Source organism: Scyliorhinus canicula, chromosome 13, assembly GCF_902713615.1.
Source record: "Scyliorhinus canicula chromosome 13, sScyCan1.1, whole genome shotgun sequence".
NCBI lineage: Eukaryota > Metazoa > Chordata > Chondrichthyes > Carcharhiniformes > Scyliorhinidae > Scyliorhinus > Scyliorhinus canicula.
Window position 1 is genome coordinate 82,281,280 of NC_052158.1, and position 24,241 is coordinate 82,305,520.

General features: G+C 45.9%; 1 protein-coding gene and 4 non-coding genes across 12 annotated transcripts; all 5 read right to left on the reverse strand.

Annotated features, from left to right (window-relative positions):
* Positions 1–12,975: 12,975 nt before the first annotated feature.
* LOC119975505 lies at positions 12,976–23,738 on the reverse strand. Of its 8 annotated transcripts, XM_038815265.1 has the most exons (12): positions 23,586–23,738; positions 22,379–22,438; positions 21,796–21,820; positions 20,477–20,538; positions 20,164–20,255; positions 19,686–19,741; positions 19,401–19,433; positions 18,939–19,065; positions 15,554–15,690; positions 14,836–15,092; positions 14,418–14,577; positions 12,976–14,332 (listed from the first exon to the last, which is right to left on the reverse strand). In XM_038815265.1, exons 10-12 carry the CDS (start codon positions 15,082–15,084, stop codon positions 13,284–13,286), a joined length of 1,458 nt encoding a protein of 485 aa, XP_038671193.1. In that variant the 5' UTR covers positions 15,085–15,092; positions 15,554–15,690; positions 18,939–19,065; positions 19,401–19,433; positions 19,686–19,741; positions 20,164–20,255; positions 20,477–20,538; positions 21,796–21,820; positions 22,379–22,438; positions 23,586–23,738; the 3' UTR covers positions 12,976–13,283. The 8 variants fall into 8 exon arrangements, with proteins under 8 accessions (XP_038671193.1, XP_038671197.1, XP_038671196.1 ...); XM_038815269.1 differs by having other exon boundaries at positions 14,836–15,690; positions 22,383–22,438; XM_038815268.1 differs by having other exon boundaries at positions 14,836–15,690; positions 20,164–20,258; positions 22,383–22,438.
* Positions 19,507–19,580, reverse strand: LOC119976897. Its single transcript, XR_005463055.1, has one exon. It is a non-coding gene; the product is annotated as a small nucleolar RNA SNORD49 (small nucleolar RNA).
* LOC119976904 lies at positions 19,820–19,892 on the reverse strand. Its single transcript, XR_005463061.1, has one exon. It is a non-coding gene; the product is annotated as a small nucleolar RNA SNORD65 (small nucleolar RNA).
* Positions 20,334–20,407, reverse strand: LOC119976903. Its single transcript, XR_005463060.1, has one exon. It is a non-coding gene; the product is annotated as a small nucleolar RNA SNORD65 (small nucleolar RNA).
* Positions 21,895–21,963, reverse strand: LOC119976898. Its single transcript, XR_005463056.1, has one exon. It is a non-coding gene; the product is annotated as a small nucleolar RNA SNORD49 (small nucleolar RNA).
* Positions 23,739–24,241: the final 503 nt, after the last annotated feature.

Consider the following 24,241-nt stretch of genomic DNA (forward strand, 5'->3'; position numbering starts at 1 on the left):
AGGACACTACGGGCAATCTAGCATGGCCAACCCACCCAACCCGCACATCTTTGGACTGTGGGAGGAAACCGGAGCACCCGGAGGAAACCCACGCACACACGGGGAGGACGTGCAGACTCCGCACAGACAGTGACCCAGCCGGGAACCGAACCTGGGACCCTGGAGCTGTGAAGCATTGATGCTAACCACTATGCTACCGTGCTGCCCGAAGTGTAGCCACCGAAGTTGGCCATTCCCTCAATACAAAATGGAGGAACGCAAAGCTTGCAGGGTAAAATGGACAAAGTTTGCAGCACAAGCAGGCTGCAACAAGCCACTGTGTATTCTGTCTGCTAAGAGAGCAGACAGCACCGAAACGAACATTCCGCATACTAATGAAGCAATCTCCGGGACAGTTAGCATAGTAATGGAACGATCCCAGGGACAAAGGACACAAATAGGGAAGTGATTGCAGCATTGTATGGGAAGCCAGACACCCCGGCACCAGCAGGGTTCGAAGGCAAAGCACCTGAAGGCCCGCCCAGTAGTCGAGGGACAGCCTCAGTATTAGGGGGATTCAAACAAATTGATTGGGAAGAGACCCAATCGATCCCCAGCAGATAGAGGGTCCGGCCAAAAGGGCACGAAGCCCTAGGACCTATAAAAGACAGGTCCCAAACTTAGTTCGTTCTTCTTGACCAGCACTCCTCTCTTGACCAGCCCTCTCAACCAGCTTTTTACCGAAGAAGACCTTGACCGAGAGAGAGGAGAGGTTCACACAGCAGCCACCAGCAAGTAAGTGTTGCTACCGGAGATAGACACTCCTGACCCCTTTTAACCCATACCAACCTGAAGTCTGTGGACGCAGTGCAGAGCAAGAGGCCATTGTCCCCCTGATCCGGCAGTTCCTTATTCAGATAGGTATTGGTCTATTTAGTGGTAGGAATAGTTTATTCATCTTAGCGTGTGCATGAGTAGTTTATAATTGTATTATAATAAACTCATTTGTTTGAACTTACTAATTGGTGTATGGTTTTATTGCTTTGAACTTGACCTTGAAATTTGTGGTGGTACCTTAATGGTACCTGACTCCAAAGCTAAGTAACGAAACAGAGCCAAATCGAGTGTTAAGCACACTCACCCAGAACGAGCAACATTTAGTGGCGACATCCGCCGGGACTCAATTAGAAGTGCCCCCCCCCCCACTCCGAGAGAACCCAGAAATTTGAATTTGAAATCCAATTGGGAAAAGGAAAAACCACAAGTGTTCAAGTAGTTCAAACCAATAATCATAATTCGGAAGTGTTGTAAGGTAAAACCGAGACATTTTTGTTGCGACAAACTGTCGGGAGTTTTATAAGTCGGAACATAGTGAAAGCCGTACCCGTATTTTATAAGCATTGCCTTATTATCCCTCGTTCAAAATTAAAAGAGAGCACAGGAGAAAAAGAAATGGCCATGCCGACAATGGAACGCCTCATGAACCCAGAGCAGTTCATGGTCGCAGCGACCAACAGTAGCAGAGGAGGTCAGTGTCCCGTGTGGGAGCTGGAACTCAGGAAGTACCTCAAAGGGAAAGGATGGCCCCTTTGAAGTGAGTTTTGTGTGAATGAGGAGACAGGTCCCGGGAGTATAGGACATACCTGGTGGGAGAACCTATCTCAAATTCATAAAAAGAGTTTAGGTAAAGCCCGTAAGCCGATGGTAATTGTGTCCTGCTTGGCACAATTGCGAGGCACAGAGGAGGTCGTCAGGACGCTCCGAGCAGAGTTAGAGGAGAAGAACCGAATGAGCAAAGTGGATGTCAGGGACATCGAAAAGGAGAATCTAGGTTTAAGGCAACAACTGGTAGATAAGGATAGAGAGGTGGATGATGCCAAGAGGGCACATCAGTCTTGTCTAGCCCATCTGAGCAGTTCCCAAGTTCAATATGAAAAGGCCTATCAAGATGTGCAGTGGGAAGTCTTGGTAAGAGAAGAAGCAGAAAAGCAGGTAGAAACACTAAAGAAGCAGTGTAGCGAACTAAAGGCAGCTTTAAGGGCACTCCATGCTGCCACCACTGAGCAAAGGCAAAGCACAGTGGACCACACAAAATGTAGGAAGCAGATTGCGCAGCTGCAATCTCTGCTTTCTGTGCAGAATGGGTTCCAAGAGATATTTGGGACACAGTTAGATGAAGAAAATGCCCCAGATTGGCAGGAGTTGAGTGAAACCGCGCAGCGCTATGTTCAGGGAACATGTGCGCCAGCAGCGCAACAGAAAAAGAAAGCGTCCCAACCCCCCACAGATCAGATAGCACCCGCACCAATGAACCCAGTCACCACCCAAAGAAAAGCAACCGCAGAAGGTGCACCCGAGGTCACGTACACCACCCCCTTGACCGTAACACAACTTAGGGACGCGTGTGAGAAAATCACCCCGTTCCTCCCCACTGCAGACCTCCACCAATTTTTTGCACGACTGAAACAGCAGGCGACCATGTATGGCCTGGATGAGCGAGAGCAGGTTAAGCTCACAGTTTTGAGTTTAGACTCATCGGTAGTAGCAGCCCTCCCCGACCCACAGAACGTTGGAGGAGGCACCCTCGAAGAGATGCCATCAGCTATTTTAGATGCGATAGGGTACAACAGAGGAGACCCAGTCGAAGGCCTAAATAAGTGTAGGCAGAAAAGGACCGAGCACCCCACAGCATTCGCAGGAAGGCTGTGGATTCACTTCACTGCCGTTTTTGGTGATCTAGACCACGCACATTTAACCCGAGATAATATGGTTAAATGGACCCGCACCATCATCTCCCACGCCACAGATGCAGGACAGAATGTCTGCAGCAATTATGACCCCTCAGAAGAGGCCCATAATGAAAAATGGGTATTGAAAAGATTGTCCCGCGCTTGGGAGCAATCTGTCCAAGGCAAGATAAAAGTAAAGAACCCTGAAGAAGCTCAGGCCGCAGCAGATATTCAGGCAGTGAGAGCGCACCAAAATCCCGCATGGGTAAGTGAGGGAAAGGACAGCCTCCCACAGAAATGACAAGAATGTTATAACTGCGGACAGTTTGGGCATTTTGCTAGGGAATGCAACGCCCTGCAGAAATCTGGGAGAGGCCAGCAGACAGGCACTCTGACCAGGAACAAAGCTAAGCCTATCCACAGTATAGGGACGCAGTTGGACAGACCAATGTGGACGGAACGGACTGACGGTGTTCGGGCTCCCCCACTTGGGTCTGTGACACCCTCTGGGACCAATCCGGAAGACCGGTGGTCACGGCGAAATTTCGGGGAAAGCCCATAGAATTACTTTGGGACAAAGGAGGGTCCCGCACCACCATTAATTCCTCCAGTACACCACAGGCAGACACGTGGCCCACTACAGCTTCAATAACACTCAGCGGCTTTACAGGCCACTCGCAGCAGGGACACATTACAGCCCCTGTATCAATTCAGCTAGGGAATATCTCCACCAGACACCCCGTTGTTTTAGTTAATCTGCCCCGCACAGCAGAACACATACTGGGCATTGACTTTATGAATGCCCACAGCCTGTCGTTCGATCCAGTAAATCAGTGTGTCTGGCGAATGGCGAAATCAGACAGAGCACCCGCAATGCTCACAGTAGGAGAGTACGCTAATAGGATTAGCGCAGTAGGCGACTATTGTTTCGACCTGACCATGCTTACCACGGACAAACAGGTTAGGGCAGTTTTGAACCGACACAGGACAGCATTTGCCAGTCACCGGCACGACTGCGGCAGAATGACTGGACAAGTTCAAATTACAGGACCTGACCCAAGACCCCAGAGACAGTACAGATTTCCCCTAGAAGCAGAGGGAGAAATTGGAAAAGTTATAGAGAGCTTATTAGAGAAGGGTGTACTTAGGACAGTAGCCTCGACTAATAATGCCCCTATTTGGCCAGTGAGGAAGCCCGACGGATCATGGCGTCTGACCATAGATTATCGGGAACTCAACAAAGTTACCCCAGCAGTAGCCCCCACGGTAGCAACAAGTGCCGAGACCATGCTCAGGCAGGGACTTAACTCCAAATATTTCACGGTATTGGACATTAGCAACGGCTTTTGGTCAATCCCATTGGCAAAGGCGTGCCAGTACAAATTTGCCTTCACATTCAAAGGACAGCAGTACACGTGGACATGCCTCCCACAAGGATTCCACAATTCCCCCTGCATTTTCCACCGACAGCTGGCAAATGGACTAGCCAAATTTTCCCAACCCGAATGTCTGGTACAGTATGTGGACGACCTATTACTGCAGACAGACACCAAGGCAGAGCACATCACGCTTCTGTCTGAACTCCTGAAACTTCTGAGCTCAATCGGATGTAAGGTTAACCCCAGAAAGACCTAAATATTGGAGAATAAAGTGATGTATTTGGGTACAGTCATCACGCACGGCAAACGCGAGATCGAGTTCAAAAGAATTGACTCGATCGTCAAATTGCCCCTTCCCCAAAATGTTTCAGCCCTCCGGTCAGTTTTAGGACTGGTTGGGTATTGTCGGAACCATATCGATAGTTTTGCAACCAAGGCAGCCCCACTATCAGACCTCCTTAAGAAAGGAGCCCCTTGGAAATGGCTTCCGCAGCATACAGAGGCTGTGGAAGGATTAAAGAAAACCCTTAGCGCAGCACCCGCGCTACAAGTCCCAGACCCACTCTCCCCCTATGCAATAGAGGTAGCGAGCACAGATCTGACCCTCTCGGCCGTGTTACTACAGGAACGGCATGAGCAGCTACGACCAGTGGCTTATGCCTCACGACTGTTAGACCCCGTGGATCAAGGTTTCTCAGCCTGCGAAAGGCACCTGCTCGCGGTATTCTGGGCTGTACAATACTTCTCTTACATTACCGGACTCAACCCCATCACCATTTTGACCGAACACACCGCCACACAGTTACTTTTAGACGGATGACTGAAGGACGGTTCAGTAAGCCAGATAAGAGCAGTTAGATGGACACTTCTGTTACAGGGACGGGACATAAGAGTTAAACGGACCAAGACACACACATTTTTAGCGGACTACCTACAGTATCCAGGACAACCCCATGAATGCAAAATAGTAGCCCCCCTACACAGCACAGGACCCTTCATTGCTAAGACGCCCCCCCAGGAAGATAGGGAATTCAAGCCAGAGCCCCCAGCACACAGAGACGTGTGCCCCCTTGAAAATCTATGTGGACGGTTCATCCACAGTTTTAGATGGCGAACGCATTACAGGATGTGGTATTTATGTGGAAGATGCGCTGGGACGTGCACTAGAGGTGATAGCACTAAAGTTACTTAGGCACGCAGGCAGCAGAGCTCGCGGCCATTGCATACATAGTGGACCACCCAGATTCGTTCCCCAGCCCAGCAGACATTTATTCGGAGAGTTTATATGTCTGTAACAGCCTAACAGATTTTCTACCCCTGTGGAGGACAAGAGGTTTTGTCTCCGCGGACGGGAAGCCCCTTCCATCAGCCCCTTCCATCAGCCCCATTACTCCGCCATATCCTAGAAAAGGCAAAGGATAGGACGTTTGGCATTATTAAGGTTAGAAGCCACCATCGATCATTCCCCCCGGTAATGTGAAAGCCGACGCACTGGTTAAAGCAGGTTCCAGGCGAGGTCGTTTTTGGACACCCCCAGCTAGCACACCAGGTAGCGCCCCTGTGAGTGCAGTTCAGGTCTCACAGACAGAGATAGAAGATTTAGTACAGGCACAGAAGCAGGACGCAAATCTCCGGGAGATTTTAAAAGGAAACTTTGTGGCCCAGTACGACAAATTCTAACACGCTTTGGCCACACATGAGGGTGTGATTATCAAAGACAAATTGTATGTGGTTCCTGAGAAGGACAGGAATCAAATGATTGCCTTATTCCATGATGGTCATGGACACCAAGGGATCGACCCTACCACAGCCCACCTTAGACAACTCTGTTGGTGGCCCAATTTAAGAGAAGATGTAACTCACTACATAGAGAACTGTTTAATTTGTGCACAGAATAACCCAGAAAGGTATTCAAAGAAGGCACAACTCAGCCACACTCGCCCCGTTAATGGCCCCTGGACAAACCTCCAGATCAATTTTATAGGTCCATCGCCCCCTTGCAGGAATGGCTATAAATATGTTCTGGTGGTCATAGACACGTTTACGAAATGGGTAGAGGCAGTCCCATCTCGTACGAACACAGCAAAGACAGCCGCAATGATCCTGACCCACCACATTTGTACTAGATGGGGACTTCCCAGAAGTATTGAATCAGATCAGGGATCTCATTTCACAGGACGGATCATGAAGAACGTCCTCACCATATTCGGCATTAAACAAAATTTTCACATTGCGTATCACCCCCAGTCAAGCGGGATAGTGGAACGCATGAATCGGACTCTAAAATCGACCCTTAGAAAGATGGTATAGGAGAACAATTCAACTTGGGATTCAGTGCTCCCATTCGCACTTATGTTTATACGAAATACAGTTTCATCAACAGGTTTCACCCCACACACACTCATGACCGGACGCCCTATTAAAGGTTCAGAATTCCTTTTAGGACTCGACATGACCAGCCCAGAAGTGACGGCCCTCACACACGAGAAAGCAGTAAAACAATTAGTTGAGACTGTAAGGTCTGCTCAGCTAGCAGCCGCAGTAAAATTGGGTAAAAGGCGGAAACAGAGCAAGGCCTGTTTCAACAAAAATATCCATACCACAGAATTTCAGGTTGGTCAACAAGTAATGTTATCTGTGTATAACCCCAGCACTTTTTTGGCCCCAAAATTTTCCGGCCCGTACTCAATTTCGGACAAAATCAGCCCATCAGTATATCGGATAAAGTACCCCATCGGTAAGACTGTTCCATATTAACCAATTAAAGACTTATGGAACACAGTCAAACCACACGCACCATGTCCTGCTAGACTCAGCAGAACACCTCGCCCCGCCCACAAGAGACACATTTCCACCCACCCCCTCACAGACCAGTTCATCATCGGACTCTACCTCGACTCCGCCCACCGACTTTAGGACACGCCCCGGAATGCCCACAAACTGCCACAGCAGAGACAGTGACAGTGACTGTGAGACTGAGGACAGCCACAGCACTCCACCCTACAGCCCCCACTTCAACGACTTCGACCCCACTGACCCCATGGAGATCACTTACCTAAAAACTCCAGACCCACACCCAAACCCACCACCCAACACTGACGACCCCGACAACGTCCACACAAATTTAGACACCAGTATTTGGCACAGGGACAATTCATACAGACTCGTCCGGAACGACGAGAGGGACCCAAGCTCACCGAATGCGATCATAGCATGCCTGATCCATACAAGGGTATGGGATCCGGGAGAAGAGGATGACTTGATATCTGACTCCCGACACGGCAACCCCTTTGCGAACCTGTTCGCAGAGGATAATGAATGAGGTGTCCAGATGATGAAGTAAGAGGAACCGCTTGAGAGATAAACGGTGTCCTTTCTGATGGAACCTGCAGTATGTTTAATGTTTGTTTGTTCTATGTTTGTCTTTCATTCAGCTCAGAACGCCTAGGAGAATCGGCCCCAAGACTTTTCAGCTGAAAAGTTTGTGACCATCTCACATCTCACAGTTTCACTGTAACCAAGATGTTTGTTTCCCCAACCCACCTCATATTGGCCCCCCGCCATGTCAGTTGAAATGTCTTCTGATGAATCGATCAATGTTCACGACTTGTCTTCTGTTTACAGATGTTTGTTTTCACATGCCCGCTCATAACTGCTCTTCTGTTTGGAGGACAGAAGATGCAACCCCACGATGAATACATTCTTGCCCGTTTGAATCTGGTCGCTCAGGCAGTGGAAAAACAGCACTGTCTGAGGACCACCCCTTTGGTCAGCTAAGCTCTTGTAGAGCACAGAACGCCCTACCCGGGGATTCCACCCAAATCTTACCCATCGCGGCCCATTCACAACCCATTTCGACTGTCTTATTTCTAAAAGTTTGTTTTCCTCTGGTTTCGTTTAACGCAGCACTTTGGTTGCAACCCTCATGCTATTTACATCCAGGAACATTTTGGGATGGTAAATTGCAACACTCTGCGAGACGGCTCGCACTGGTTTAGTAGTTAAGTATATGTCTGGTCCTAAATTCGCTTTTGAAAAAAAAAATGAGGGAGTCACATGGAGGTGACCATCATAAAAGGAAATTTGGAACAAGAGGACAAATATACTTAAAGTCAAGATATTAAGCTGAACACTGACAGATAATATGCTTTATCCCATAGCTTTCGGACGTTCGAGAGAGGAACCGAAGCAACAGCACAGCAAGATCCCAGTAAGGAAAGAGAAGAGAAGAGAGAGAAGATGAAGAGTACACCAATTGCTATGTTTTTAGCTTTTGTGGCATCTGCGTGGTTGCGCGTGGACGCGAACCTCCTTTCCCACAGTACAAAGTTTGATAACTTCTCCCAAACCCAGACCACCCCCAGCCCAGTCAATGGTAACAGTACCCCAACCTGGTGTACCAGATTTCTGACATGGTACTCCTTGTCGCACGTTATAGAATCACTTTTAGCAATAGCGATCATCTGTATTATAGTCCAAACCCTCAGGATGAGGAAATGGAGAAGGAGAGCCTATAGCTCTCGTGCCTCAACAATGTACAGAGTGAGATCCCCTATTTTTGGATTCCACCCGTCCGCCGAACCCCTGGAAATGTAATCAAGTATTTATTTTTACACTCGATGCCTTTGTAAAATAAAGAGATTCATTCTATTAATGATGTACCTCTGCGCTCGACTGCCGAGTCAGAGAGAATGAAATGTAATGATGCTGCTGTGTGAATGATTAAGGATTTAGAATGTTGTAGAATGTTTAAATATGAGATGAGAGTAGTTTATTGAGGATAGTTAGAGGTTCCCGATTTCAATTGATAATGCATGTCCCCTTTGACATAGCGGCAATCAGAAATTGTTAGATAAAGTTTTTTGGCATAATTGAGGAAAGTGCAGAGGCCATGGAACTCGCTGAGGTCAGGGAACAGAGACACCGTACTTGGGTGATCCTTCACGCTTTCGCGTTAGGCCGAAGTTGGCCATTCCCTCAATACAAAATGGAGGAACGCAAAGCTTGCAGGGTAAAATGGACAAAGTTTGCAGCACAAGCAGGCTGCAATAAGCCACTGTGTATTCTGTCTGCTAAGAGAGCAGACAGCACCGAAACGAACATTCCGCATACTAATGAAGCAATCTCCGGGACAGTTAGCATAGTAATGGAATGATCCCAGGGACAAAGGACACAAATAGGGAAGTGATTGCAACATTATATGTGAAGCCAGACACCCCGGCACCAGCAGGGTTCGAAGACAAAGCATCTGAAGGTCCACCCAGTAGTCGAGGGACAGCCTCAGTATTGGGGGGATTCAAACAAATCGATTGGGAAGAGACCCAATCGATCCCCAGCAGATAAGAGGGTCCGGCCAAAAGGACGCAAAGCCCTGGGACCTATAAAACACAGGTCCCAAACTCAGTTCGTTCTTCTTGACCAGCCCTCTCGACCAGCTTTTTACCGAAGACCTTGACCGAGAGAGGTTCGGACAGCAGCCGCCAGCAAGTAAGTGTCTCACAACAATCGCTACCAGAGATAGACACTCCTGACCCCTTTTAACCCGTACCAACCTGAAGTCTGTGGACCCAGTGCAGAGCAAGAGGCCATTGTCCCCCTAATCCGGCAGTTCCTTATTCAGATAAGTATTGGTCTATTTAGTGGTAGGAATAGTTTAGTCATCTTAGCGTGTGCATGAGTAGTTTATAATTGTATTATAATAAACTCATTTGTTTGAACTTACTAATTGGTGTATGGTTTTATTGCTGTGAACTTGACCTTGAAACTTGTGGCGGTATCTTAACGATACCTGGCGACTCCAAAGCTAAGTAACGAAACAGAGCCAAATCGAATGTTAAGCACACTCACCCAGAACGAGCAACAGGAGTCTGTACGTTCTCCCCATGTCTGCGTGTGCTTCCTCCGGGTGCTCGTTTCCTCCCACAAAAGATGTACCATTAGGTAACTTGGACATTCTGAATTCTCCCCGTGTACCAGAACAGGCATCCGAATATGGCGAATAGGGGGTTTTCACAGTAACTTCATTGCAATGTAAGCCTACGTGTGACAATAAATATTATGATGTCTGGCCAACTTGATTCAATTCTTCAAAGATTACCAGGTGCATAGACGAGGGAAATGCATTTGACATAGTCTACTTGGACTTCAGCAATGCTATTGATAAGGTCCCACATGGGAGGCGGATGGCGAAGGCAAGAGCCCATAAGATCCAAGGAAATGTGGCAAATTTGATCCAAAATTGGCTGATGGCAGGAATCCGAGGGTGATGGTTGTGTTGCTTTTCTGACTGGAAACCTGTGTCCAGTGGGGTCCGCAGGATCACTGTTGGGGCCGTTGCTGTTTGTGGTCTATATAAATGATTTAGATATGTAAGTTTGCGGATGATACAATAATTGGTGGGGTGGTAGTGAGGATAGTCTTTGATTACAAGAGGATATAGATCAGGGGTGGGCAAACTACGGCCCGCGGGCCTCATGCGGCCTGCCAAAGGTCTTTATGCGGCCCACCAAGTCATTAAAAAAACAAACATTTTTAAAAACTTTTTTTTTAAGGTTAATGGGGGGGGGGGGGGGGGCTGTTGGGTTACTTACTGGTATATGGTGGATACGTTGACTTGAGTAGGGTGATCATTGCTCGGCACAACATCGAGGGCCAAAGGGCCTGTTCTGTGCTGTACTGTTCTATGTTCTGTATGAGGCGCCCAGAATCATAACCGGGTGAAGTAATTATTTAACTTAATATACTATGCGGCCCTTTAAAATTGCGAATTTCTGAATGTGGCCCTTGCACGGAAAAGTTTGCCCACCCCTGATATAGATGGACTGGTCAGTGGCAAATGGAACTCAATCCAGATAAGTGAGGTGATGCACTTGGGCAGGATAAACAAGGCAAGGAAATACATGATAAACGGATAGATGGTTCGCAGTTTCAAATTCCTCGGGGTGCACATCACCAAAAATCTGTCCTGGTCCACTCACGTCGACGCTATCACCAAGAAAGCACAACAGCGCCTATATTTCCTCAGGAAACTAAGGAAATTCGGCATGTCCACATTAACCCTTACCAACTTTTACAGAGGCACTATAGAAAGCATCCTATTGGGCTGCATCACAGCCTGGTATGGCAACTGCTCGGCCCAGGACCGCAAGGAACTTCAGAGTCGTGAATACCGCCCAGTCCATCACACGAACCTGCCTCCCATCCATGGACTCCATCAAAACCTCCCGCTGCCGGGATCCCTCCCACCCGGCTTACTCACTTTTCCAACTTCTTCCATCGGGCAGGAGATTCAGAAGTCTGAGAACACGCACAAACTCAAAAACAGCTTCTTCCCCACTGTCACCAGACTCCTAAATGACCCTCTTATTGACTGACCTCATTAACACTACACCCTGTATGCTTGTACCGATGCCAATGCTTATGTAGTTACATTGTATATCTTGTGTTGCCCTATTATGTATTCTCATGTATTTTCTTGAATTTTGTTTAATTCCCTTTTCTTCCATGTACTGAATGATCTGTTGAGCTGCTTGCAGAAAAGTACTTTTCACTGTACCTCGGTACACGTGACAATAAACAAATCTAATCCAATATCATGGGAAGCACCGAGGGATCTTGGTATGTGTAAAATCACCATAGTCCCAGATACCAAAGGCTACTCTCATATTGAACCCACGCTACCGAGTTCGCTCTGCATCACGAACCAGCTGTCTAGCCAACTGAACTAAACCAGCCCGCAGTGTACATGTACATCGGTCCCTTAAGGTTGCAGAGCCAGTGAATACAATGGCTCACTTGCCTTTATTAGTTTAAGAGCAGGGGAGGTTATTCTGGAACTGTGTAAAACGTTGGTGAGGACACAGCTATTGTGTGCAGTACTGGAACATTATTTAATTTTTTAAAAAATCCACATTATAGGAGGGATGTGATAGCACTGGAATGGGTGGAGATTTACCAGGATATTGCCTGGGCTGGAGTGTTTTATTTATGAAGAGGGATTGGATAGACTTGGATTGTTTTCCTTGAAGCAGGAGGGGGAGATATGATTTGAGATGTATAAAATTGAGGGGCATAGATAATAGGAGACAGGAATAAACCTTTCCCCTTGGTGGAGGGATCATTGACCAGGGGACATAGGGGCAAGAGGTTTAGAGGGGTTGTGAAGGAAATCTTTTTTACCCAGAGGGTGGAAGTTTGGAACTCACTGGCTGAAAGGGTGGTGGAAACATTTATGAAATATTTACTTGCAATCCAGGGCTTTGGGTCAAGTGCTGGGAAATAGGATTAGAATAGTTAGGTTGTTGTTTTTGACCAACTGGAGCACAGGCTTGATGGGCCAAAGGACCTTTTCTGTGCTGTGTGACTTTGATCTTTCCCTTGGAGGAAGAACCTACACCCAGCAGACGAGATTGTGCAGAAATTGATGACAGCATCGGAACTGAGATGTTGAAGCTATCTATGCCTTGTGGTTTATCCACTCACCTGATGAAGGAGCTGCGCTCCAAAAGCCAGTGATTCAAAGCAAACCTGTTGGTCTTTAACCTGGTTTTGTAAGACTTCTTACTAAGCTACCCCAGTCCAACGCCATCCTCTCCACATCATAGTCACCATTGACATTGCAAACTGCCAGATCAAAGTATTGCGCATACAGACACCACACACCTGATGAACGAGCTGCATTCCGAAAGCTAGTGATTTGAAACAAGCCTGTTGGGACTTTAACCCGGTGTTGTTAGACTTCTTGTGATTTATCAGAGGAAGCCCTGCACTCCCCCGCCCCCTCCCACGGACAGCTTGAAAGCCACTGGTGGCAGCTGGGCACCAGCATGCAATGCATCTGGGTAGCAAGTGGTAACATTTCCACACGGAAATCAGGTAAAAGGACTGTGTAGATGTAAAACAAGTGATACTTTATTTTAGCAGCAAAGATTCATTGCTGGACATTTGAGGTAGTGATGGCTGAACAATGTCAACTTCAACTGCTTAGTGCAAGACTTGTGTTGATAATTATTAAAATTCTTCATTAAAAGTTCAGACCTAGATTAATGCATAAAAATAGACTCAAATAGAACATACAGTAAATTATAAATACAATTAAATAAATAAGAAACACTTTAAGACCAAATTTGCACTGTCATCTGTGGCTGATGATCACTATTGCAAAGCAGGGATTAGAAAAAGTCCAAGAACTTCAACCCTAATGCCTCCTGCGTCTACCCCGTGCCCGGACCCCTCTTGTTTCAATATGTCCAGCAACAGGTAACTCATTGTTGGGATGCTGCTGCCCAGCCGTTGCATCCATTAGAGGTGTAGCTGCTAGCTCATGCGTCGTCTCAGTTTCTGTACTTGGACCCATCAGGAATGGTTCTACTGGAGCCACTTGTGTTACTGCCATACCGGCAGCTGTTACTGCCATACCAGCAGCATGCATCTCAGGTATTTGTATTGGCATCTGATTAAGGTCGCTTACAGCACCCTGATAATGCTGGATTTGCTTTGGAGCAGTCAATGCATCAGTAAGTTTTTGAATAGAAAGGGCCAGCTGCTGACAAAGACTTGTCTTCAACTCCCTCACCTCTTGACAAAGACTTGTCTTCAAATCTCTCACCTCCTGACAAAGACCCGTCTTCAACTCCCTTACCTCCTGACAAAGACCGGTCATTTCCTGTCTGATCAAATCCAGAGAGTCTAGCTGTCTGTCATGTTGTGCCACCAATACATCCCTGAGCCCTGCATCAAACACCTCTTCCACTGAAGTCTCAACATTGGGATGTGGTCCACACGTCACTGAAGACGATGGATCAAGTGCTTGAACTGTTGGGGGTCCCTCACCACTCGACATTTCGGATCGGTCTATCACACATCCTCCCACTAACCCTGCAGCATCAGTTTCATGGATGCCTGAATGAGATCCATCTGTACCTCGCTCATAGCAAGAGGGGCCAGGGGATGGAGAGGCTGTGATCTGAATATTGTCCCAGGATTGCATCCCTCCAACATCAGCATCCTGTAGGTTCAATGTGGAGTCAGGAGTAACAGTACCACTTCGTTTGCCCTCCCAGCCAGGATGCATGGCTCCCTGCTCATCTGGATGCCACTCCACTTCCTCCTTCAGCTCAATTACAGTCACACTTTCCTCCTCTTTGACCCGTGGCTCAGCATCATCCACAGATCTTTCAACAATATTGGCTGCTGCTACCAACTTGCCGCCATCTACAGATGGTGCATCCAAAGGTGGCCGTGATCCTGTCAGAAGAAAACATTCACGCAGGTTCATATAAGATCAGAAGCCCAAATGCTCGTACACGACTTAAACTCTGGCAACACTCACCTCGCCCCATTCCAATGTCTGCTTGACTACCAGACACTGAACTATTACTGACTCCCACCAGCTGCCTGGCCCTCTCTTCGTATTCATTAAGAGCCTTCAGAAACGGCACACGACCAACCCTGGTCAATAAACACTTGCGGGCATTATGAGCCATCTTAACCTGTTTAAACAGACATGCAAAATAAATATTACTTTGTGCTATTTTGTTGGCTTGGATTTGACTGTTGCACTGGCGGCAGTTAATATTCAGAGTAATATCACCTCACCACTCTGCAGTTGCAGATAAGGGATCTTTTACAAGCCCTGTCCTATAAGCAACTATTTTACAATCACGTGACTTTCTATCACCCACAAAATCTTCATTTCAGAACTTTTAAAATCCTAAATGAAAGAAAAAAAATCCATTCCCTTTACAAACCCTGGCAGATCGTGTTAAATCATTAAATTTCTTGCGACATTGCTCTCCAGTCCGTGGAGTGATGCTGTTAGCAGTCACAGTCTCTGCAACCTCCTTCCATGCCAAGATGCTAACTTTTCCAGGCACCCTGCGCTTATCATAACCAAGAAGCCTGTAACGCTTTGCCTCCACCTCATTGAGAAGGGTGCCAAGATCTTCATCACTAAAGTTATGACATTTCTTCCGTTCATCTGCTTTTTGAACTGCCATCTTCTTTTCTGTAAGCAAGTAAATTATTTTTTCAGACTACTTATTTGTTTTGAGCTGGTGTTTTAAAATGTCCATGCACTTATGCATTGATGGGAGCCAAGAGTAAATGATGCAGTATAGGGAATGGCAATAACTGACAGCATTTAACTGGATAGCCATGTTGAGATGGAAAGCATGGAGGATGGAGTTTTTAAAGAACACGTGCAATAAAGATGCTAATTTCATTTGCAGCTCAGGTCTGCGTATCAAAATAATTCACAAAATACTTGTCTATTGGTTTGGTCACAAGTCTTCAGTAAACTGTTACTCCAGGATACAGAATTACAATGCAAAAATATTACAACAGTTAACAGCATAAAACATTAATACATGGTAAATAGGCACCAAAATTTCAATTCTAGCAAACTGCTAGCTAACAACAATGGTGCAAATGAACAAGGCAGACAAATAGTCAACACTATAGTAGAACCTCATTGGATGAGAACAGTGGAGTAGATTGAGGTATTCGTCAGAAAACTCCACAAAAATGCCTGTAGTTGTTTCAGTCAGCAAAAAGGCCTGTAGTTGTTTCAGTCAGCAATTATTTTCATCAGCTTTTCGTGTGCACTGTAAGAGATGGAAATAAATGTTAACAGCTGAGAAAACCACACTACCAAATGCATTCTAGTCATAGCACTTTTTTTTAGCCTCCAAGGAAACCAGACTACACTTTTAAACCATATCGCAATGAAAGCCCATTTGGACAGGTTACCCATCTCATTTTAAAATGAGTCATTGGCATGGCCACCTCAAACTTCTGCAGCCTAGAAAACCCCATAGTTGACCCAGCGACAGCAATATAGTTCTAACTCAGGATGGTGTTGGCTTGAAGGAAAAGTTGCATGCACTAGTGTCCCCTTCAACTGCTGCCCAAGGTGGTATAGGTAACAGGTTTGGAAGGTGTTGTGGCAAGTTGGTGCATCTTGCAGACAGTACACTGCTGGCTGCCCCTGTGCATTGGTAGTGAAAAGTGACTGTTTAAGGTGACTGATGTGTTGCAAATCAAGCAGGCTGTTTTGGCCTGAATGCTATTAAACTTCCTTGTTGTTGAAGCATTAGAATAAAACCCTTTCATTTCCCTCTCCTCCCAGAGGGGTGGAGGATTAAATTTAGCACGGCACCTACCCTGCTTGGGTGTGGGGAGACCCAGGGAGAATGTGCAAACTCCAGACAGTGACGTGGGCCAGGATAAAACCCAGATCCTTGGCAAGTGCTAGCCACTGCTCCACCTTACCACCCCCTTTACAAGATTACTGACCACTTACCTGAATACCATTTTCTCCACACATATCTTGAACAACTAAGCTTGCAGACCACTGGTGGAGAGAATTCCAAGATTCACTATCTATCTCAGTTCCAAATGGCTTGCCCTGGCAGATTGGCTTGGGCTTAAAATTGCAGCCCCTAAGGAAAGATTGGGCAGGCTCAGGTTCATTTCCTTTGAAGAGAGGTCAGGAACAACTGGCATCCCTTGATTACCAGAGGGCACAAGTTAAGCAGACATGGGGAAATCATCTTCACCCAGAAAGTGGTGGGTGCCTGGAATTCACTGCCTGGTTTGGTGGTGTAGGCAGAAATAACTGCAGCTGAAGGCAGTGCAACTCGCATGGTGACAGACCAGGTGCTGAAGGGTAGTTTAGATGGTAGGTTAGGTTAGGTTCTCTCCACCCCCCATTCAATCAGTGCAGGCAATGGGCTGAATGGAAAATATCCCTGTATTTTCCAGAGTTCAGGTGATAGAACCAGAGGGACGTTGAGGCAGTCACATGCAATTCCACCAGTCGGGAATTGGTCTCAGCCTTTGCACCCCCCTCCCCCTTTACCCCACCACTCATAAGTACATAATTCCTTAGGTAAGGAGACCAAAACGACACAAAATACCCATATACTTTAATGCTGTTTACTAACCTGTTGCATGAGACTTTAAAGCCTTTTGAAAACCAAAGTACATCACAACCACTAGCTCTGCCTCATCTATTCTACCAACATCCACAAACAGGCTTGTCAGACATGATTTGACCCATAAATCCATGTTGACGTGGTCCAATCCTACATTATTTTTGTGCCCAGTTATCACAAGCTAGATTCTAGCGATATGTACCATTAATGTCATTAAATGCATTTTCCCAATGCACAACAGCCAGCTTGCCCCATATGATTAGGATATAGTTTAGACAGAACTAAGTTTCAGAACTATTAATTGTTACTCTTCCCTAAAGGGTCTTCTAAAACATTACTAATTAGTATTTTCTCCATGCATAAAACTAGATCCAATAGCCTGCTCCCCAATTGGGTTATCATTCTTGCTCTCTGGAACCTCAAACACATACCAAGAAATTGTCCACAGCATTGCATTTAGTCTGTACACACTGGAAGCCCCCCCATGATTGTATCATTTGTCACATGTATATACCCTGCCATACATCACTCTGGTGGCCTAAACAAGTCTTACTTGTCTATTTTTTTTTTTTAAGCACCCAGATTCTACATATTGCAATCCAATCTTAATGTAAATTCATCCCCCATCAGCACTACTCCAACTACTCCTTTCCTGAATAGATATTTCCAATCTTAGTCACCCTGAATTATATCATATCCAGGTACCTTTACATGCTGCCAATCTACCTTGTTGCGAATGGTGTGTACAATCATATATAGTACAACATTTTCCATATTCCAACTCCAAATTGTTGAATATCATGCAGTGTTAGGTCTAGGACACTACCCAGAGGAACTCACGTAGCAATGTTGCTGACCAGAGATGATTTTGCCACTAACCAGCAAAAGTGCTAGATTAGTACAGTTTTCCTTCAGATTCTTATCAACCAGTTTTGCAAGGGCTCCCCTGATCCCACACTTGGCTCAATTTCTGGCTTGGTGTCAAAGACAGCCACTCGCCTCAAGAATTCAGCCCTTTTGTTCATGCTTGGATCAAAGCTGTTGGTCAGGAGTTGAGTTGCTCTGGAAGCACCTACACTGAGCAAACACCAGAGTTAGTGCCAATGACACCTTCCATCACTTTGCTGATTTATGGGGGTTAATTGGTCAAGTTGCATAGGTCATGTTTTTGGTAAACATAATATACCTAGGCAATTTTCCACATTTCCTGATAGCACATGGAGAATTGAATTGGCTGAAGACTGGCATCTGATTCTGAGGTTTCATCAGGTTGAGGGGGATGATCCACCCAGTATTTCAGGGAAGCCTCATTTCTTCACTTATGTGTTAGGCTTCCCCCATCATAGAGGATGCAGATATTTGTGGTGCCTCCTCCAGTTTGTTCTAATTGTCCACCACCATAACTGGATGCAGTTGGGCAGCAGAGATTGCATCTGATCTGCTAGTTTGTGGGATTACTTAGCCTGGTTTATCTCTTACTGTTTTCACTTTTTGGAATGTAGGTAGTTGTGTGTTTAGGCTTTGACACCTCAGGTATACCTGGTGATGCCAATGAAATACTCTCCTACACTCACAATCCAGGTTGACCCCATAGCATGATAACTGTAAAGTGGGGGCAATACCAGACCAAGTTACAGATTGGTGCCACACTATGATGGGGCATCCTCAATTTAAAGCAAGAGTGTCTCCACAAACTTCACATGCCCATTTTTGAAATTATGCTATCTTACCAGTGATAAAAGGCATATCTGGGGATGGCGGTGTCAGAGACACTATCTGTAAAGTAGGATTCTGAGTGTATGTCAGGCTGTTGTGTGACTAGTCAGTGATATAGTTTGTGCAGATGTTACAATCAACAGGGCTGGCATTGCTCCTTTCATCTCTGGTGCTGATTGATGCCAGGTGGTATGCATTACCTGTATCCATGACGACTGGTGAAGACACAGCAACTTTCTTTGAAATTTTATTGACTTCGTTCAAATTCAACACCACTCCCATCCAGTGTCCTGGCTATCTTCATTTACAGTGTACAACCAGTGTCACCTATTTTAACAATGTGAATAAACCTTTAATGTGATTATCAAAGTCTGCTAGTCACATTCCTTTTAAGATTTTGTAACAGCTACTAAGCTATTTCAGACACTGAGCAGTCAACCACACTGCTGCATCTGGAGTCACATGCAAGTCAGACCAGGCATGGACAGATCTTCCCTTAAGGACATTTTTCTAGAGAATCCTGAAACAGGTCTGAACCAAGTGTATGCATTTGCACATCATAATCTGAAGATGCTTGAAGAATATAGGGGAACAGTTTACTATTCAGCCCATCATTAACACAGATAGTTGTCACGCCCACCCAATATAGTCACTATACTCACCCTTTATATTCCAAGATTTCATCAATGCAATTGCTGAAAGAGAGTAAAGTAGCATTCAGAAGGCATAATAACCATTTTGAAAAAAAGCAGCATTAATTTCCATCCGAGTCAGAATTAAAATACAACATCATCAGTTCTCGCATCTGACGGCACTTCCTATTTGTATTTATCATCATTCAGAAATGGATCCAGTGAAACTGAGCAATGGGACTAAGAAAAATTGCAAAGAGCGTAGACAATTTTCAGAGCAGGTTAGTTTCTTCTGGAATTTGACTTAAAGCTCACCTGTCAATGACCCATCAAGGGGACAGCCAAGCACCCAGTGCAGCAAACATCTCCATCTAAAGACAGAGAAATTGTTTTTTTTTAAAAATCATACATCGAATATTTGATTATTTTTTTTTAAATTCTAACACTGTGATCAGAAAACCATCACTCAACACTGTTCAATCTGACGGTAATTCCAGCTATTTGAGTAAAGTTTCATCATCCACAGGTGAAAATCCTAAAATTGCTATAAGTAACAGATTTACTTGAGCTTGAAATTATATAGCACACCTAACATAGTACAATGCTCCAAGCTGCTGGCAGGAGCGATCAAACAATGTGGCACCAAACCTCAAGCAGCTATGAAGGCAGGTAACCAAACAAGAAAAATGCTTAGTGGTGCCATTCCTGGATGGCCAAAGCCAGTTACCAACCGACTCAAATACCGACTGCAATTAATTATGTAGAATAAGTAATTTGGTACAAAAAGGCTCACCTTCAGCAGTGACACCATTTTTGAAAGTTTGATGCTAGAACTTCTTAGCCATCTTCAATTACAATGGGTGCATGCTTCCGAAGGATTAAGCTCTGCTGATTTCAAAGAGAAAGCAAAAGTTAGTATAAAGACACCAGAGCATTATACATTTACAAAAAAAACAATGACATGATCAGAAAACCATTGCTCAACACTTTCCAATCTGACGGTAATTCCAGCTATTTTAAGTTTGGTTTCATCATGTATGTCATTCAAATAAGTCAAATGAAAGCTCATGGACCCTATCCTCTATTTTATGAGGGCTCAAACTGACCTGTTAGAGCAACACTGCACAGAATCTATCCAGTTTCCATTCCTCAATTTGAAAATGGACACCTACATAGAAAGAAAACAATTAGAACACACCATTTTGTTGCATTTACACAGCAAAACTATTCCAATTGGTACATGCCATACGATTCACAATACTATAGTGCAGAAGAGGCCCTTCAGCCCATCGAGTCTACACCGACACATGAAAGGCCCTGGCCTGTTCACTTAATCCCACTTGCCAGCACTTGGCCAATAGCCTTGAATGTTATGGTGTGCCAAAGTAATCATCCAGGTACTTTTTGTTTTTAAATTTTAGTGAGGCATCCCACCTACACCACTCTCCCAGGCAGTGCATTGTAGACCGTCACTACCCTTTCTGGGTAGTTTTCCCCCAAATCCCCTTCTAAACCTCCCACCCCTCACTTTGAACTTGTGTCCCCTCGGAACTGACTCTTGAACTAAGGGAAACAATTGTTCCCTATCCATGACCCTCAATCAGGTCACCCCCCAGTCCCCTTATAACTGAAATGTTCCATCCCACACCACATTCTGGCGAATCTTCTCCACATCCCCTCCAGTGCAATTACATCCCTCCTATAATGTGATGACCAGAATGGGACACTTCTCCAGCTGTGGCTGCCCCTCACCAGTTTTATACAGCGCCATCATGACCTACGTTTTTGTAATCTATGCCCTGATTGATAAAAAGTGTTCCATATGTATTTTTTAACCACCCTATTAACCTGCCCTTCTGCCTTCAGAGATCAGTGGACAAACACACCATGGTCCCTTTGTTCTTCGGAACTTCCTAGGGTCAGATCTTTTAGTATACTTCCTTGTAGAATTACTCCTTCCAAAGTGTATCACTTCATTTTTCAGGGTTAAATTCCATCTGCCATTTATCCACCCATTTGACCATCCTGTCTATCTCTTCCTGCAACCCAAGACACTCAACCTCATTGTTAACCACCCAGCCAATCGTTATCTGAATCATCAGAGTGGTGCACGAAAAATGAGCGAACTGACTAGCAATTTACCAGGTGAACAGAAAAAGAACCCAAATGTGGTTGTAACACAGAAGTGATACGTACAATTTCAATTCGATGTTTATTTTTGTACTGAAATAGGTAAACCGCTCCTCACAAGGTGAAGACCACTGACAATATGCTCATCCATGTTGACTGAAATTATATTATAGAGTGCAGCTTAAACCACAACACCCATGCTGTGTTGCAAATTGAGTGGAAAAGATAAGTGAATTTGCTATTAGATACTTAATCTTGATGCTAGAAGAGGTTGGTAGTATTTAAATAAACTCACCAATTAATACATTCCATATCAATTGCTGAAAAAGAACAAAATATTCAATAAGTTCCCAACCCAACTCATACATTTAAAAAAAAGATTCAGTTTCATTTAAATCAGAATTTGAACAGGATCGTCAGTTCTCGAATCAGACGGCACTTCCTATTCAGTTTCATCATTAGAGTAAATTCAATTCAAAGCGGTGACAAGGAACAAATCTGTATTTATCAACAAAGGGCCATAAATAAATTATTAGATTATGATTTGGTACATAATACTAGATACAGTGGTTGAATGTCCCGTTTGCCACCAGATAAGGGAGACTTCATTGCAAAAATTAACATCCTGAAATAACCATCTAGATCTTATGCCAAACAATCCGTGCAAGGCTTGATGTGTATTTTAAAAGGTAGAAGGGAAATATTTATTCTCACTGCAAGCAGCAAATGCCCATTACCCTACTTTTGAAAACAAGCTTGTTAGGAAGGATCACACCCGCCCTAATTAGGACCAGCCACCCTAATTCAACCTACATGATTAATTTCATTCAACAGTAAACACCACATGTTGTACTTCAGTAAAAAGGTTTTAAACTGACCTACTAAAGCAAGTAGCGCAGAAGCAATCGCAATCCCACTTCAGATGTGAAAATCCATACCTGTATCAGAAAAGGTGTTGTGACAAACGTTAGTTTTTAAACAAAGGCAACCAAAATCAGAGGATTATTACTGCCAACATTTACCAAGCTTAGTTCAGTTTCGCTATTCACATCAATCTCTGTATCACTAAACAAAGAAATTACCATTTATAATTTTAAAAATTGAGCAAGTGCCTCAGGAGTTACATACAAATTCAGACACCAATCGTCTGTGCCAAAAATAATTGCAGGATGAAGCACATTATCGATACCGCTTCTGGGCCGCTGACTTTGAATATACTGAACGAGCATATTTAAGAACTGCAGATACATCATCCTATTCCGTACTTCGCCCAGACGGACACGCGACGGGCCGAACGGCCACGTGCTGCACTGCAGGGATTCGATGGGCATCCTGCAGCTCGCCCAGAGTGAGCGGTGGTTGTGTGAGGCCGCAAAGCAGGGCCTCATTCAGATACTGACCGCCATTCCCTGCCCCCACCACAACTACCAGCCGCCATTTTATCCGTGTTAACACGTGCAGCCCAAGCGCAGCCGCAGGATTGTGCATGATAAGGAATTCGACGTGAAGCCCAGCCGGAGCAAGGCGCCAATGTGCTGCTCAGGAACCAACGGCCACCGCGGGCAGGACAAAAACGGCAGTCACAGGAACCACAGGACTGAGGCGCGGGTACAAGCACGCTCTGGGCTGACCGGGCACGCAGGCGCGGGTAGCGGCACACTCTGGGGGGACACGCAGGCGCGGGTAGTGGCACACTCTGGGGGGACACGCAGGCGCGGGTAGTGGCACACTCTGGGGGGATACGCAGGCGCGGGTGGCGGCACACTCTGGGGGGACCGGAGACGCAGGCGCGGGTGGTGGCACACTCTGGGGGGACACGCAGGCGCGGGTAGCGGCACACTCTGGGGGGGACCGGAGACGCAGGCGCGGGTGGTGGCACACTCTGGGGGGACACGCAGGCGCGAGTAGTGGCACACTCTGGGGGGGACACGCAGGCGCGGGTAGCGGTACCGACCGGGATACGCAGGCGCTACACACCGGGGGGGGGGGGGGGGGAGGAAAGGAACGGCCACCCCCTCCCATAGCACGCGCCTGTTCTACACGTTCAAAAGTATTCCTAAAACCGGCCAACTGATGGCGAATTACCATGATGCAGACGGGAGGGGAGGAGGAGTGTTGCAATCGATAAGAGCGGCGAACACCTTACGCCCGCTCACAGCCAACGCCGCCGTCAAAGAGAGCGCAAGTTCCGCCCGCGCCCCCTTTTATAGCTTGGGCCAGGCCGGCTCCCTGACGTCACCAAAAACTCTTAAATGAACAGCGATAATCAGCAACTATCAACAGCCCGGCAACGTCCATCTAATTTAAAATACAGTAAAAGTTAAGAGGACTGCCGAACGCTTAATTTTGAGTGTGGATTTATGATTCGGACTGTCAAGACGCGTCACTTCCGTCTTGTTTAAATCGGGATTGTTGCGGCGGAAACAAAAAATCGGAATGGCCTGATTCTGGGCGGCGCAGAGGGAGGCTGGTTGGCCCACTGGGTCTGCGCTGGCTCCAAACGAGCATCATGGTTCAGTGCCATACCACTGCATTGTTGTTTCTATTCAAATAATCATTGAATGCTTCAACTAAACGTGCCTGCACTATAGGTACAGGCAAAACATTCCAGACCCAAACCACTATGCACCCTGTTAAAACATCCCCTCCCCCCTCATATTGCATTTGCTTCTTTTGCAAATCACTTTAAATTTATGCCCTCTCCTTGGTTCTTTTACGAGCAGGAACAGTTTCTCCCTATC

What these genes read in the sequence shown, in the direction of transcription:
- LOC119975505 (XM_038815269.1), bottom strand. Translation starts at nt 15,084, where the DNA reads ATGGCAGTTCAAAAAGCAGATGAACGGAAGAAATGTCATAACTTTAGT. An exon ending in ATTTAACACGATCTGCCAGG is followed by an intron (nt 14,578 to 14,835) that starts GTTTGTAAAGGG and finishes CTGTTTAAACAG; the next exon opens with GTTAAGATGGCTCATAATGC. An exon ending in AGACATTGGAATGGGGCGAG is followed by an intron (nt 14,333 to 14,417) that starts GTGAGTGTTGCC and finishes TTCTTCTGACAG; the next exon opens with GATCACGGCCACCTTTGGAT.